Consider the following 17,720-nt stretch of genomic DNA (forward strand, 5'->3'; position numbering starts at 1 on the left):
CCTACCCTTCTCCTTAAGAAAGGAAGTAGGAGCCGAAGGCTCCTGCCTCACCCTTCGGAAACCAAGAAGGGGCCATTTGGCCCCTGCCCCTCTTTTAACCGATAGGGGCCAGAGGCCCCTGTCTCTTTTTCTGTCGAGCAAGGGCTCGGCAGGGGCCTTTGGCCCCTGCACTCTCCCCCACCTTATGCATTTCCTTGGCAGGGGCCTTCGGACCCTGCCCCTTTCTTTTAAAAAGGCTGGCAGGAGCCGAAGGCTCCTGCCCCTCCTTCCTTTAAAACCCAGCAAGGGCCTCGAAGGCCCTTGCCCCTCCTTTTGAAGACTCCGCAGGGGCCAAAGGCCCCTGCCCCTCTTACTGTTATCACGGCAGGGGCCGATGACCCCTGCCCTCCTTTAGATATCCGGCAGGGGCCGATGGCCCCTGCACCCATCTCCTTTAACGGCATGGGTCATTCGACCCTACCCCGTTCTCTTTCGTAATAGTAGGGGCCGATGACCCCTCCATTGAGTTGCGGAGAAACCGAGTTTCTCCCTACCTATATTCATTTTATGCATGCTAAACTACGTACTTTTGCAGTGTTACGCAACGGAGCCCGTTCGCGCCCCGCGAACTAAACCAACGATCACTTACGCTCGTAGACGACCTCCTTCTCACAATACCCCAAGGTAGGAGAAGTTGCACAAGGACTTAAATAATTAAATCAAGCTTAAATAATTAAAGATCGAAAGGACTTAATGATATATTTATATACATATACGTATATAAGTACACTTTTAAATCAAGGACGCGGCTTCGCGATCCTTGTCCTTTGCTTTCGCATTTCCTATTTTTGTTGTCGTCGCGCTTTGCGCCCAGGCTTTTGTTTTATCAATTACTACTTACTGTCTTTTAATTCAAGGACGCGGTTTCGCGATCTTTGTCCTTTGCTTTCGCATTTCCTGTTTCAGTTTGCCGTCGCGCTTTGACCCCAGGCTTTTACTTTCGTATTTACTGCTTACTGTCTTTTAATTCAAGGACGTGGGTTCGCGATCCTTGTCCTTTGCTTTTGCATTTCCTGTTTTTGTTTGCCGTCGCGCTTCGCGCCCAGGCTCTTGCTTTTCGCATTATTTTCTCTCATTTTTTGCCTTGCCATAGACTCAGCGTATTCGGGAGGAATACCTATTCCACTTTTTACCCGATATGTTTTTGGAAAACCCTTGATCTGGGGCAAGATCAAGTTGTTGGGTGATGGGTTCATTTGTGAAGCCCATTTACCAAAACCAGTGTCGTGACTTGCATAGCACCTAGACACTGCATCATCAGTTGTCAGATTCGAGAAAATCACATACCATATGTTGGCAAGCTGTGTGTCGTTTCGAAAGATTTGAAATGTTAAAATAGCTTTTTAAAAACATTATATCTTTGTGAAACACACTCCCGAGGCTCCTATTAAGGACCTGTATCCCTTTCCTCGTAAGTATATTCTTGAACATGCGATGCATGTTAGTACTACGACGATTGGATGAGAGAGTCTTATGACCTTGATTAGTGCCTTGTGCGCGTTGTTGAAAATACATATAAAAAAAAATGGGATCGCCTTCATAAGCAAGATGCTCGTTTCGGTCTAATGGACCAGAGCATGAAGAATGAGGCAACGGCTAATAAATCCCGTCGCGCTCAATTCAACCTGACTTCGTCAAGAGAGAGGACGAAGGGTACCAACTCCGATGGACAGACCATTTATGGCTTTTTAAAAGGGCAAAAGACCCGTTTTTCCCCAATCATCGGAGGTTAGGGGGAGGGATAGGGGCTACATAAGTTAGCCTAACACTTCTGCAGAAGTTGGATGCATCCCTATCAGGCCTTGGGGACTTACTCTCTCGACCATCGGTCGTCTCCATAGGAATAGGATTCAGTCAGACAACCGAGGTATCTTAAAATACTTAACATAATGAACACTCGGCTTGGACTCGACTGTTTCGACTCACGTGCCATGTATGAATCCGCATGGCCGGTTATCAAGTAATAACTAAATTGAGCATGCACACCCTTTTCAGTTTGTTGTACTTAGCTTATTCCTCCAGTCTATCTGCTTAGTTTGCTCGTTACTACCTGCTGCATAAATTATCTATGCCTAATTTAGTTCTTTCTGTCTTTGTACTCTCCTGCTAGTTTTTCGCAAAACTAACCCATTTCATGGGTACAGGTGACGATTAGGTGCATCAGGCGATGGCGCGACTGCGAGATGATTTAAGGATCCACTGTTTCTGCTTGTAGTTCTTCTCTTGGACATTTTGGTTTTTGATACGGTTTTTCCTTGAGGAAACTCAAATTTTGTACAAACTTGATACTTTCTTTAAATAGAAGAAATGGTTTCCTAAGTATTATTGCAGATCGTCCATGGTAAATCTTTGTTTTCTCGCTAATGTGCCCAAGGTTGCCAAACCTGTCCTTTTTCTTTTAAAGAAATCGTTTCCGCTGATTTTAGAAATAAACTCTGTAAAAAAAAGTAATTTTTCAATTATTTCAAGGAAATTATATATTCGAAATTTTGGGGCGTTACATTGATAATTCTTATCACTGCACTCATATGAGCCGATGTTGGAGCGTGTTGAAATTGACTGGCTATATGTATAACATGAGCTATGTTTGTTCTTGTAATACTCAAATACATAAGAGATCCCACGAGCTGTCTGAAGGGAGTTGGATTGTCTAAAGGAACTCCATCATCGACTTGTATCTTCATTCCAAGAGTCTCTGGTGTGTCAACAACTTTATCATCTGATAATCCCGACTTGTCAAGAATATCTGAAGCAAACTTTGTTTGTGATAATATGTACCCTTTGTTAGAGTATGATACTTCTATACCAAGAAAGTATGTTAGGAACCCAAGATCTCTCATTTGAAAAGAATTTTTTAAAAACTATTTTACTTTCTTGATTCCTTCTTTGTCACTCCCTATAATCAACATCATCAACAAGTAAAAGTAAAATTATAATACGTGCAGAAAAATTCTTGATAAATAAAGTTGTATCAGTATAGCATGATTTAAAACCATATCTTGTAATAACATTATTAAAAGTTTCAAACCAAGCTTTAGGTGCTTGTTTGAGACCATACAAAGCCTTTTTTAATTTAAGCACTTTACCTGAAAGAATTATCAATCTAGGTGGAACATCCATGTATACTTTCTCATTAAGATTCTCATTCAAAAAGGCATTTTTAACATCCATTTGAAATATATTTCAATTTTTAATAGTTGAAATAGCTACAAGCATTCGAACAATGTCATCCTGGCAACATGAGCAAAAAGTTTTTTCGTAATCCACTCCATATTCTTGAGAATATCCTTTGGCTACAAACCTAGCTTTATGCCTTTTCAATGATCAATCACTTTTGGTTTTCTTTTCAATGGGTAAATTTAGAATTTTCTAAATGTTAGCTTCTTTAAGAGCTTCTAATTCTATATGCATAGCTTTTATCCTTTCGGGTAAATTTTTTGCTTCATTGTAACATGAGGGCTCAAAATATGAATGAATAGGTATAAGACGTGCTCTATATCTAGGGGATAATGAGTCATAAGACAGAAATTTATTTGGAATTCTCGATGTTCGTTCAGATCTACGAATGATTGTTTGTTCTGAAGGAATTTCTAATGCTTCATTGTTACTTTGATTTTACACTTTCATTGGTTGCATTTTGATTTCTTCGAGTGTATACTATTAGTTTAACTGTTATTTTATCTTTAATACGAAATTCTACATAACTATTTTCATCATTAGACAATAGTTTAAACAAGAAAGAATAATTAGAATTTATGTTTGGTGACTTGTTTCCTTCAAATCTACTTTCATTTTCAACAAAATTAACGTTTCTTGAGGCAAGAAGTTTAGCATTTTTTATATCGTATCATTTAAATCTTTTTTGTGTTTCAGAGTAACCAATAAACGCATAGGGGATAGCCATAGAGGATAGTTTATCTCCTTTATCATTTAAAACATAACATTTACAACCAAATATTTGAAACAATCATCCACCGGTATTTCTTGCCCACCAAGCTTCACTACACTCCCATCACTACTTCGTTGCTTACTAAACCGACATTCCATGTATTCTGTCTTACTCTTACTCAACTTAAAACCTCTTGCTTCCAATGTCTGTCTCCATAATTCTAACTTAGCATTAACCCCAGCTCTAGACTCATCAATCAAAACAATATCATCAGCAAACAACATACACCACGGTACATTTTCTTGAATTGATCTCGTAAGCTCATCCATCACTATAGCAAATAGGAAAGGGCTTAAAGCAGATCCTTGATGTAACCCAACTGTTATCGAAAAATTGGTTGTCACCCCTCCACAAGTGCGGACATTGGTTACTACTCCTTCATACATATCTTTAATTATACTAATGTACTTGAGAGAAACGCCTTTCTTCATCATTGTCCACCAGAGAACGTCCCTAGGTACTCTATCGTATGCCTTCTCCAAATCAATAAAAACCATGTGCAAATCTTTGTTCCTCTCTCTATATCTTTCAATAAGTTGTCTAAGAAGATGTATAACTTCCGTAGTTGATCTTCCAAGCATAAAACCAAATTGATTCTTCGATATCATGACAACCTTCCTCAACCTAGACTTAATCACCCTCTCCCAAAGTTTCATAGTATGACTCGTGAGTTTTATACCACGATAGTTTGTGCAATCTTGTATATCACCCTTATTTTTATATAGAGGCACCAAAGTACTCTTCCTCCGCTCATTAGGTATCTTATTTGTCTGCCAAATCTTGTTAAAAAGATTTGTCAACCATTTTAAACCTTTCTCTCCCAAGCATTTCTAAGCCTCGATAGGTATGCCATCTGGGCCAATTGCCCTTCTTGATTTCATTTTCTTCAAAGCCTCTGCAATTTCTTTCTTTTGAATCTTGCGCATGAAGTCACGATTTATCTCATGAAAAAGAATGGAGAAGTCCAAGATCTTGAGCATGACTTTCATTAAATAGCTTATCAAAATAATCTTTCCATTTCTCCTTAATCTCCTCATCTTTGACTAAAACCCTTTGTGTTTCATCTTTGATACATCTAACCATACCCAAATCCCTCGATTTTTGCAAGCCTATAAGTATCATTCTCGTCTTCTTTGGTGGTATCCAACTTGTCATAAACCTCCTTATATACCTTAGCCCTCGCGTTTCGAACTACTTTTTTAGCTTTCTTCTTTACTATCATATACTTCTCCAAATTCTCATTATCACGACTCTTACTTAGATTTCTATAACACTCTCTTTTAACCTTAATAGCTAATTTGACATCCTCGTTCCACCATGATGTATCCTTACCTAGTGGTGCACCGCCTTTAGACTCACCCAATACCTCCTTAGTCACCTTTCTCATGCCACCCGCTATCTTATTCCACATTGATTCTGAATCCACCTCGAGACACCAATCAGCTTCCTTAACTACCTGCTCTACAAACATTCCTTGTTTAGCTCCTTTCAGTGCCCACCACTTAATTCTAGGATCTATCCTATGTCTAACCCTTTTGCGGCATTGTCTAATTCTAAGATCTAAAATTAAGACTCTATGTTGTGTAGCTACACTTTCTCCTGGTATAACCTTACAATCGATGCAACAACCCCTATCTCTCTTTCTAAGTAGGAAAAAATCTATCTGACTCATATTAACCCCACTTTTAAATGTTACTAGGTGAGACTCCCTCTTCCTAAACCAAGTGTTTGCTAAGATCATATCATAGAACAAACCAAAATCTAAAATCCTTTCTTCACTTTCATTTCTTTCTCATATACCATAGCTTCCATGGATACTCTCAAATCCATCCCTACTAATGCCTACATCTCCATTAAGGTCACCGCCGATGAAAAGCTTTTCTCTATAAGATATCCCTTGTACTACTCCATCTAAATCTTCCCAAAATTGATGCTTAATGGAATCATCTAAACCTACTTGAGGTGCATAAACATTAATAATATTAATAATATCCATACCTAATACTAATTTAATAAGTAAAATCCTATCACCCTTCCTACGGACCTCAACTACATTATCTATAAACTCACGACTAATAACAATCCCTACTCCATTCCTATTCCTATTTATTCCTGTATACCAAATCTTATATCCCCAAGGTTGTATCACTTTTGCTTTCTCACCTACTCATTTGGTCTCTTGTAGACATAAAATATCAATCTTTCTCCTACACATAACATCTACTGACTCTACCAACTTACCAGTTAAAGACCCTATGTTCCAAGTGGCTAACCTAATTTTATGGTCTTGGACTAACTTCTTTACCCCCACCCGTTCAACAAAGTGAGGGAACCCTTCCCTATTTGACACCACACCCAGGCGCCGGTGTGACGCGGCGCTTCTGGGCGACGACCTAGCAACCCTTTCCCATTTATCACTGCCTCTGGGCCTATAGAGTGCAGCGCGTCGCTCAGTAGGGAACCCCCAACGAAATTCTCATATTGGTTCATATTCATAGGGTATGACTAAGTTTTTATGTTGGCTGTCACTGGCCTACCGCAACCCTCCTCCTTTATCCGGGCTTGGGACCGGCAGTGTATAACTAAACAATTATACACATGCGGAGTTGTTGACAATACTGCATATATGTGGATAAAATCCTTTGATTGTGAAGTCTTTGGAGGATGTGCAACTCATTGAGTGCCATTAAAATGCTCTGCTCCAAAGGATGTCCCCATTGAGAAACGGATTTGCCATATGAGGTGATGGAGTCAGAAAAATTTGTGAACTTAACGCTGGTCTCTTGAGAAACATTGTTTGTGATCTTGCCATATTTTATCTGATTAACATGGACATAGAATTGGTACATCTTGTAGCTGATTGCTGCAGAAAAAATAAATTTGTGAATTTATTTGGTTTTGTTTTTATTTTTTGGATCTGGGAGAATTTGGCAGGAATCTTTTCTAATTTTAGTTTCTTATTCAGTGCTCAGCCTAAGGAGGCATCTTTGTCAAGATATTTGATTGCATTGCTAAGTTATGGTGGTGTCCCAAAGGATTTCTTTATGGAACTTGTAGCAGATGCCTTGGATGATGCTAAACATGCATTCTCGAAATCGGGTCCTGCGCTTAAAGGTATTTAAATCCTTTTAGTTCCTTTTCCAATGGAAAATGTAAGTTGATGCCCCATACTTTGATCTGGTGAATGGGAGTGTAATAGCAAGGTGGTGAACATGCTACATTGTCATGTTCAATGACCTCGTAGTGGAAGTTTCTGGTTGACCAAGTGAAAATTGAAGTCCCCATAGGTGCATTGGTAAGCGGAAGGAAGTCCAGAAAAAAGAAATGTGGGATCCCTGCCCACTGTACAGTACAATATTGAGATTTTTGAAATATTATTTTAAGGATTTGGTATTCATTGAATAAAATTATTTTGATGAGTGAGTTATTAGTCAGTTTGTGTGCAATATTTCTTCACTTATCCCTGATTTTTTATTATTTTCATATGGATTAACAGCTGCTTTGAGGTATCATGAGATGAGTGATATCTTAATAAGGATGCTTTTGGTGGGAATACCCTTGGATGAACCATATTTCCACTATCGTTTATCTACATTGCTGAAAGAGGAAAGGAAGCGGCTGAAAGAAGGGAAGGTTTGTGTCTCAGATTGCTATTATTTGATGGGCACTGTGGATCCTACTGGAAAGCTTAGACCTAAGCAAGTCTGCATTATTCTGTAAGTGTTATGTCAACTGCTTTGATGTGAAGCTATATTATTGGGACACGCCACTTTAGGTGGCATACACGGGTACGGGTACCAGACACACCATTTTGCGTGTCCTATATTTTGAATATTATATATTATATTTTCAGTATATAATATATTATATTCAGTTTATTTTGGATTTATTTTGTATTTATTTGATATTTAATATATATATATATATATATGTATATATATATATATACACACACACACACACCCGTGTCCCTTTACCCACAGTTTTTGGAATTGCCGTGTTGTACTCGTACCCAGGTGACAGAGATGTCAAGCCAACATTCTTATAAGGACATAATATTTTCATTTAAATTTGATCATATTCTAAAACTCTGTTTTTTTTCTTTTCTCTTGCTTTATTTTTTCTTTTCTTTTTCAATGTTTCAAAGTTTCAAACAGAACTGTGCTGTACTGGCATGAGCATTGATGATTTGTCTTTTCTTTCCTTTTGCATGAGTACTTCCTTTATTATTTCTTCTACACCAGCATCTAATTGCTTTTCTTTATGGGAATGTCAAATTTTATGAAATTCATCATGCTCATTGATTGCTGCTAGGCTTCGATTCTTTTCTATTCTGGATAACATGTTTTAGGCTCAGAATGAGGTGAATGTTGAAATATTTGTTTGTCTAGAATACCAATTTTATCTAGTGAAGTGGAAAAGTACTGACTCGCATGATTATTGTGCTATTAATTTTGTTACCTTCATTATGTTTCTAGTTTTGACAAGACTTCATCTTTTCTGGATCCTTCTTAGGGAGCATGGACCAATTAGTGGTGACGTGTTGGTTTACAAGCATCCTGGACTGCACTTTGGAGACATCCATTTATTTTCAGCAACATATATTGAAGAATTAAAGGATTTCATTGGCAATTCAAAATTTGCTATCTTCTTTCCTGCCCAAGGTCCTCGATCAGCAGCTGATGAAATTGCTAATAGTGATTTTGATGGTGACATGTATTGGATATCTCGAAACCACAAGGTCGCTAACCTGCATTTTATATTCTGGATTAATCATCCTGAATGTTGATTTGTCCATGCCTGATTTTTTATGTTTGGAAATAATTGTCATTATTCAAGCTTACAAGTATTTTGCGTGTTTTCTTACTGTGGTTTTTTGTTCTGTTACATTTCCTTCGAGCATGGCTTAGCTCAGATTAGAAGGAAAAAAATATTTTGAAATTGAGATTTTTTTAGATTTAGGTTATATGTGTTTGAGACATGACAAATAGTGAATAAAATCTCGCATGGATTTTGTGAAGATCAATCCATATTGATCACGCTCCCGAGATCAGAGGCTTTGATACCATGTAGACGGAAGATGTGATGCGCAGACACCTGGGTAGAGAGAGAGAGAGTCAGCTGCACAATAAGAAACTCGTTAATTCATATTAGGGCTACTCTCTATGTTAAATAGAGAGATGCCAAAAAGAAGAAATTACATATTAGTCCCTCATTAACTTAAAATTTCAAATAACCTCTAATCTAAGAAAGCTTAAACTTGAAACCTCTTACTCTCAACACATATGATAGTAAAATCAAGAAAAGATTTTCATAAGAAAACATTTGGGTTGTGTTTGTTTCGTAATGTTAGTGGATCCCCGTAAAAAAGCCAAGTCTTTGCCTTTATTAAGGGACTGCATAGTAAGAAAAGGTGATGAAAAACTCGTTCCTGTGAGGGGGAGAGCAGTGTTGTATTGTACCATATTGGACGATACATATCATTACTTTTGGGTTTTGCAATACGATGCACTCATATCACGATACGAGTGTGTATCGTACTCGTATTGGGTGTATCATACGATACACTCTTGTATCATGCTGTATCGCACGATACAAGTGCGATACACCTTTGATGATATGGGTGTGTATCGTACCCATATTTGGTGTATCATACGATACACCTTCGATGATATGGGTGTGTATCGTACCCATATTTGGTGTATCATACGATACACCGCTGTATCGTGCCGTATCGTACGATACAAGTGTGATACACCTTCGACGCACTTTAAAAAGGTCGAAAGTTGCTTTTTTCATTTTGGGTTTTAAATACCTTTTGAGGGCCGACTTCTCTATATTTGTCTAGAGGTCATTAAAACTGCATTTCCACCATTTTTTCATCCAAAGAAATGGGTTAAGGTAAAAAAGGTGCATTTTAACCATTTTTTCACTCAAGAAAATGGGTTAAGGTAAAAAAATCTTTATTATGAGTAAAATTACAAAGCTACTCTCAAAAAATGCACTAAAATAAAATATTTATATCAAGGTAGAAATCGGGATCTACACTCCAACAACAAAAATGACATAAGATGATCCGGCATGGCAATGGGGCATTCAAGTAATGAGTAAAAACCGATAGAAAATCGAGTGCAACTATTGCCATAGTATTTTTATTTATGTAATATGAAAGTATGAGTCTTGTGGTATGTTCTTAATTGCAAGATATTTAATATTTTGCATTGTTCTTGTGAGAGTTGATGTTTGATGATGTCTTATGCAGCTCATAGAGACTTAAATGCTTCATATGTGATTTTATGAGTGTATTTTGTGCAATTCATCATTGTTTCATGTGATGATTTTTTAAATTTTTTTGCTATTTTTTTTGGGGATTTTTTGAAAAAAAATTATTTAAGATATTTTACAATATGATATGATACGATAAGATATGGTCTTAATTTGAGCCAGACCAATACGGGTAACAATATGATACTTATAACCTAAACTAATATATACGTCGTTCTTTTTGCGGTGTGCAAGTCAAAATAAGTAAAATGAACATGATAACTTTGTTTCGATATTAGCTATCCTAAGGGTATGTGTAAGAGCAAAACGTAGAAATAACCGAAACTGTTCGGGGGTTTGTTATGCTATGTATTTTTTATACCCCGAACAACTAGCTGAATCTGTTCTTAAAGGGACAGCCGGTGACCGAGAGAGAATTCCCCAAAGGCCTTCGTATCAAGGGATGCATCCAACTTCTGCAGAAGTCAATGAATTCTACTGTAATGAAATAAGCAAAAATAAACACAATGTCCTAGAATGGACATTCACAAGCAAGATGCAAAGAACAAGTCCACAATGGACAAACAGAACGCCTAGAATGGCTTACTAAAAGGAAAAATCTTATAAAGCAAGAAATGGGCTTGTAAAAGCCACACATTACAAAGGGGTTTACCACTCTATTTATAAGCAAGAGAGAGAGAGAGAGGGAAAAGAGAAGAGAGAGTGGGCATTAGGAGGCCCAACAAGGAGTCGTTGGGCCCCCAATTTGTGACCATTGGGGGTCCAACGACTCTTAGTTGTGACCCCCAATGCATTATGCATTTAATGCATATACAATGAAAAAGGAAAAATAAAAATAGGAAAAAGAAAGAAAGAAAAGAAAATAAAGGAAAAAGACTAACATACCCCTATTGGGAAAAATTATAGAAATACCCTTTATCGAGTATGATGAGATATCATATATATATATATATATATATATATATATATTAACACCCTCCCTCAAGCTTTACGGGGACATGACCGAAAGCTTGTTGGGAAGGAACATAAAGCAAGGAGCAACAAGTGCTTTAGTGAAGAAATCTGCCAACTGGTACTCGGATGTAACGTACGGCAATGCTATGGTCCCTCTTAGATATTCATCGCGAACATAGTGGTAGTCCATCTCAATGTGTTTAGTACGCTCATGGAAGGTGTGATTGCTTACAATATAAATTGCGCTTTTATTGTGTCAACACATCTTCGAAGGTGTAGAGATGATTATGCCCATATCACTGAGGAGCTATGTCACAGGGACTCGGCAAAACAGATGCCTTACCCGCGTCGACGCGACGCGACGCGGGTACGCGTGCGGGTGCGGCACCGGGTGCGGTCAACACGACCCTGGGTGCGGTCAACGCACCCAGGGTCATTTTGATACATCTTTTTGTTTTTTTTTTTTGCCCTATGAAATGGTACAAGGGTGATTCTTTGGACAAATCAGAGGTGCCGGAAAAATGCAAAGGGTGTTTTGGAAGGGGTGTTGTTTTAGAGTTGATACCTGGGGATTTGAAGGCAATAGGAAAAGGTTGCAGAGTCCTTGTTGCAGTAGCTCCTGCAGCCCTGCTGCAACTGCACCACAGGGACATCGTATAAATCGCTCGACCTGCCCTCACTGTTATAAAAGGTGGGGCTGTTGTTACAACGGGAGAAGGGAGGCATCCTAAAGGGGAACGCATCGGTGCGAGACAACTTTTGAGGCGCCGGACTAATACCTTCCCTCTCTTCACCAGAATCATTCACGGCCAAGGCTGCTGCTGCGCCTGCAAAGCTCCCTGTTGTGCCTGCACTACTACTGCCCCGGTCTCTGATGCGCAACCAATCTCCCCCTTTCATCCTTTGCTGCTTCCAACATTCGGCCTTTGGGACAAATTAGCAAAGCTAACGCTGCTGCCCCTTATTACTTCAAATCACATCACACTAACCCTTTACATGTCTCGAGTGTTGCACCCAACCAGGGTTGGGGACTCTAACCAAAGTTCCTTCACGTGATACACTAACTAATTGCCCCCAACTAGTCTCACCTCCACTTCCAGAAGGAAAAAGCGCAAAACACAAAATCTCCAAATATCTTATTATATGTCATAAAGAAATCTAAAAATGTAAAGGTAGAAAAGATGGCTGGAGGCGGTACGGTCACGAAAACAGAGGTCAAAACTAATAAAATATTGACTGGTGATTTTAAAGCCCGAGTAATTACGCGGGACGACTTTTAAATATGCCTTGCCCAGGACCCGCGTTGGGGGAACCCGGACCCCTTTTAAATATATATATATATATATATATATATATATATATATATATATTTTTTTTTTTTTTTAAAAAAATTTGCCGCACCCCCGCACCCGGGTTTTTTGGAAGTGCCGAATCCCCGCACCCGCACCCGCACCCGCACCCGCACCCGCACCCGCACCCATGTGACTTAGCTGAGGAAACTTCTAAGCCACACAAACTCCATGGTTGTAGAAGAGAATAAAAAGAAGAGATTCTGATCGGAAGAAAACAAGATTCAATCTAAATGGGCATACCTTTTAGAAGAAAACCGAAGTCCCGCTCTAATACCATGTAAGAAAAGCAATATCAGATTTAGATAAAACACCACAGTTGTCTTTCAGCGGGTGGAGAGAGAGGAAGGAAGAGATAGAGGGAGATACTCAAAACGGCAGCCACTGTTGAGATGGCTAGCCCTAATGCTATATTATGTAACATATATTACAAAAGGTTTAAAATACATACAAATAACAGAATTGCCATTACATAAAGAAAACATTCTAAACATGATTAGATGCACGGATCTGGATCCGATCCAGATCCGATGACGTCAAATCACATTTTATCACTAAGCTGAAGCAAAAAGCAGTAGCTGTTGGAAACTAGCATTTATTCTGAGAAAGTTGCCATTGTGCTTGGGGACATATTTGTGACTCACTAGCAGAAGTACTACAGCAACTCTGAGAGGACCCTCCTTCATAATTGGAGCGGACACCTTCTTGGTTATTAAATTTCAGAGCATCTAATATGACCCTAAAATTGTCATTGTTATCAGATTGTTGCATTTAATCAAGAGTTACCTATGTTTCTGCTACCAATGGAACCTTTATGTCAAAAGTAAAGGAGATCCTGAAAGAACTTTTAAAAGTATTACAAAAGTTCTTGTGTATCGTAGGTCAGATTTGCTTAAAACTGAATTTTGATCTTCATTCAATTTCTCAAATCTTTGACCATAGGGCGATGTCTCATGGTTGTTAGATGTATTGGATCCCACTGTCAGGAAAGCTGATCATGGAATGGAGGCTTACACCATATGGAACTTTTGCACCTTCCTCTTCATAAATATTTTGCTTGTGCATGCTCATAAGGTACTGAACTATTTTATGGTACAAAAGATTGGGATACCAAATGTATCTAAACTTAGTTATTTTCCTCGCTTGGCAAATTTTTGTAATACTAAAGGAATTCTCTTACAAAGACTAAATATTGGGTAAAGTGAAAAGTTTACCTTTCGAAAGAAGAAACTGTGTTCCAAACAATTTGAGTTAGTGTACTCTGATGTCAATGGTGTTAGTCCAGTATCCTCTAAAGGCGGGTTTGTTTAGAATGTGATATTTGTGGATGATTTCATTTGTTTTACTTGGAGATATTTTGCTTGTACATTATGATTGCTTTTCTCTGCACTTAAGCTGAATTTCTTTGAAAAGTAGATATTCATCTTGGGGCCTGGTCTCTTGGTTTTCAAAGAAATCCAGCTTTCCTCATGTTCTGTGACTTCGAAACTTTCATTCATGCCTAACTTCTTAATATTATTTGAACATTAACTATTTAAGGTGAGGATTGATATTATTTCTGTATTAAGTTGCTGGGCATTGTATTGCTATTGATAGATTTCATGAATTGAGAAAGAAAGGCTGGTAAAGTATATGGTTCAGTCTGATTTGGCTCTAGAATACACTGTTGACATAAAAAGGGAAAAAAGGAAAACTAGGTTATGAGGAATACACTGTTGACGTAAAAAGGGAAAAAAGGAAAACTAGGTTATGAGATCCTATTTAACACAATGAAAGATCATACATATCTTTATATGCTGGTTGCTCATCATGTTATTTTTTTGCTTTATTTAGTCTGGTTGATACATGTTTCATTCATGGAGTTAATATGTTTGCAGTTGTTGTCCTCCTTTCACTCCAACAGACCATGGGAACGTCCCCCCTCAACAGCAGTTCATTCTGTAAATCCTAGTCAGTTATCACCAGCGGAATTAGAGAGAGAGCTTTTTGATGCATTTTTAGTGAATCGGTTCGGTCCAAGGTGTGTGAAACAATTTTTCATGAAAGGCAGGAACATGCAATTATGGTTAGGAAAAAATTCTGAAATTTGTGGGGCCTAACTCATACATATGACAGTCAGCAACTGTAAAGTGATAAAAAGAAGTAGAAAGAACTAGTCATTAATTTATATGTTCAATAAAACATTCAATTCCTTGACAAAGTTTATATTCTATAGCAGTATTAATGGGTAGTTCTGGATTTTAGTCTAAAACTTTCTAATTGGTAACTAATGAAAGAGAAAACAAGAAAAACGAAGTCTCAGCCCAAAGTTACAGCAACTTGACCACCCAATCACCGAGAAACTGGTTGTGGAAAGCATACTACATATATTGTCTTTCACACTGAACATCATGTGCCCTTTTTTTATGATAAAAAACCTTCACTTACATTTTGTAATTTTTTTATGCTTTCTCTATTTTTGTATAAGGATTGGTATCATGCTGGACAGTCTATGAAGAAAAAGGAGGGATATGAAGAGTACATGTAACGTCCCAAAATTTTAACCTGAAAATTTGGCCTTTTTTTTAATGCGCAATTTATTGTGAGGTCTTATCTATGACATTGCCTTAATCGAACTAAGATCTAAGGAGTCAGCTTGTGCACAAGTGTTAGCGTTTAATACCCCCTTACAACCATGTTTGAAAAAGGGATGACCAAGGACAAGTCCATCGGGCATTGCTCTACTGAACTAAGTTTTAGGGAGTCTGTTTGTGCACAAATGCTAGCGTTTAATAGCTCTAGAAAGAGACTACCCAATTACAAAACATCAAAATAATTCTATTTGGCCTTTGGTTACAAATCTTGGGCGGGTCACAATTATTTTTAACATCTTGGTACTGGATCCTAATGTAATGAAGTATGCAGAAAAATAAAGAATGCTAAAAGAATTCGCAATGACCAACAATGGTCTAATACACGAGATAATAGCAAAGTCCACTATGGGACAACATAAACAAGCCTTGAGAGAGGCACAAACTAAAAATAAATACACTTATTTGAAGAAGAGAGCTCTCAAGCATGAAGAATACAAAGGGGTTCACCCCTATTTATACATCTGCATGAAGAAGTTCAAAAACTTTATGACTAGACTGACTCTGACTCGAAGGAAACGAACTTCGATGATGCTTGCCCAACTGACATGCTTCACATTGAAATGATGTAGTGGACGGAATTTGAGGCAAGACAGAACAAAGCTTTGACAATGAAGGATGACCAAGACGACGATGCCACTGAACAGGACTGGATGAGTGTTCCACTGCAGCATGAGCATTACCCACTTGATGATGTAGGTAGTAGACTCCATTTTCTTCATAGCCTCCAATCTTCTTCCTCGTCAGCAAATCCTGAAAATGACAACCCATCGGATCAAATATTACTCTACAGTTTTGTTCTTTTGTAAGGCAACTAACAGAGAGTAAACTTTGAGCAAAGTAGGGAGCATGAAGAACATTTTTCAACTGTAACGAGGTGTTAAAATGTAATCTGTAATATATATATATATATATATATTATATTTTCTTTTATTATTTTATTATTTTATTTTTCTTTATTTTCTTTTTTAGCATCTAGTTCAATAGAAACTAGATATTTGATCCAGTCAAGTTCCTGTTGGAACTTGACTGTGCAAATAGCTGTTGGACTGTAGTCCAACAGCTATAATAAATGTTGTTGGACTACAGTCCAACAGCTATAATAATAAATGTTGTTGGACTGTAGTCCAACAGCTATATTAAGAGACGTTGGAATCCAACGTCTCTTTTGGAGAGCTCAAAATGAGCTCTCCTCTCTCCCACTTTTTTGTATATATAGGGGTGAACCCCTTCAATGTAAATAACCATGCTTCTTAAGCATTTTGTTCATGAATAAAGTATTATTTATTTTTCAAGTGTTCTTCCTTTTATACCCTTTCAAGGGTCATGCTTGTAGTGTCTCCAATAGACACTTGTTTGTGAGTTATTTGTGCATTTGTTGAAGACCACCATTTCATTACACGAGGAGGATATAGAAATATTTCCCGAACCAACAACTGGGGAGGAGCTCCCATCAGCAAATGAGACTCCTCGATGAACAGTAATATCCTTTAGATCTGAAAAAATGAGCAAATTTCCACACAAGTGTCTGGATGCACCAGAGTCAATAATCCACTTACTGTCGGTCGGATGAAGATGATTTCCTGTTGAGTAGGCAACACCAGCTACAGGAGAAGTGGAACTCAAAGGGCGAAGAGCTATCAACTCATTATATTCAGCACGACTGAGGGTGATACTGTCACTTGCAGAGATATTATCATGTACATTTGTTGCCTCGAGAGTAGTAACATTTGTTTTAGGAGCATATGACTTTGAGGAAGAAGAGGTTGGCCGACCATGTTTATCCCAGCAACGATTTTCTAAATGTCCAGATTTTCCACAGAATGTACATTGAAGCTTTCTTCTACCTCCCATACCTCGTCCTCTGATATTCTGAATATTTCCACGCCCATAACCAGAGGAGACAACTAGAGCAGATGACTGGGTCACAGGCTGAGATTATGGAAGAGAGATCGCAAGTCTTCTCAGGCGATTGTATGCATCAGCAAGAGTAGGTACATCTGATCCAGTCAACATTTGGACTCTTGCAACATAGAATTCTGAAGATAAGTCTGTAAGAAACCGAGCAACTATAGTCTGTTCTTGCTGATCCTTCTGCTTCGAACAACAAAGAGGCATGTGAGCATTGAGTCTTTCAAGCGCAGCCTTGACTGATGCATAGTACTGGGCCAAGGTCTGATCTCCCTGCTGTAAAGTATATATCTCCTGTTCGACTTGCAAGATACGACTCACATTAGTCTCTTGTGAATACGTATCTCGAAGATTGTCCCACATCTGTTTGGCTGTATTATAGTAAATTAAACCATCTGCAATATGGGGTTCGACACTGTTCATGATCCATGACATAACTATGTCATTATCTTCATCTCAAGTAACGTATTTTCCCACCTTTTCATTAGGTTCGTCTTCCAACAAAATATGTTTTCTACGATGTCCAGACACCGACATCATAAAAGTTCTGGACCACCTCGCATAGTTAGTTTCATTCAACCTTATAGAAGAGTCGTATGAGAA

General features: G+C 38.2%; 2 protein-coding genes across 2 annotated transcripts in view; both read left to right on the forward strand.

Annotated features, from left to right (window-relative positions):
- LOC149820153 (putative RNA-dependent RNA polymerase 3) overlaps positions 1-9,014 on the forward strand; it is a 141,068-nt gene extending 132,054 nt beyond the window's left edge. The window contains exons 12-14 of the mRNA XM_089981753.1: positions 6,954-7,102; positions 7,485-7,704; positions 8,504-9,014. Of these exons, the coding sequence (XP_089837879.1) occupies positions 6,954-7,102; positions 7,485-7,704; positions 8,504-8,777 (643 nt within the window). The 3' untranslated portion in view covers positions 8,778-9,014. The remainder of the gene's footprint in view (positions 1-6,953; positions 7,103-7,484; positions 7,705-8,503) is intronic.
- A 2,257-nt stretch (positions 9,015-11,271) lies between these two features.
- Positions 11,272-17,720, forward strand: part of LOC149820154 (putative RNA-dependent RNA polymerase 5) — a 76,297-nt gene continuing 69,848 nt past the window's right edge. Inside the window, exons 1-4 of the mRNA XM_089981754.1 lie at positions 11,272-11,376; positions 11,714-11,881; positions 13,519-13,650; positions 14,454-14,596. Of these exons, the coding sequence (XP_089837880.1) occupies positions 11,272-11,376; positions 11,714-11,881; positions 13,519-13,650; positions 14,454-14,596 (548 nt within the window). The remainder of the gene's footprint in view (positions 11,377-11,713; positions 11,882-13,518; positions 13,651-14,453; positions 14,597-17,720) is intronic.

The sequence above is a fragment of the Nuphar pumila genome, chromosome 12 (assembly GCF_984573655.1).
Source record: "Nuphar pumila chromosome 12, dmNupPumi1.hap1.1, whole genome shotgun sequence".
NCBI classification, from domain to species: Eukaryota; Viridiplantae; Streptophyta; class Magnoliopsida; order Nymphaeales; family Nymphaeaceae; genus Nuphar; species Nuphar pumila.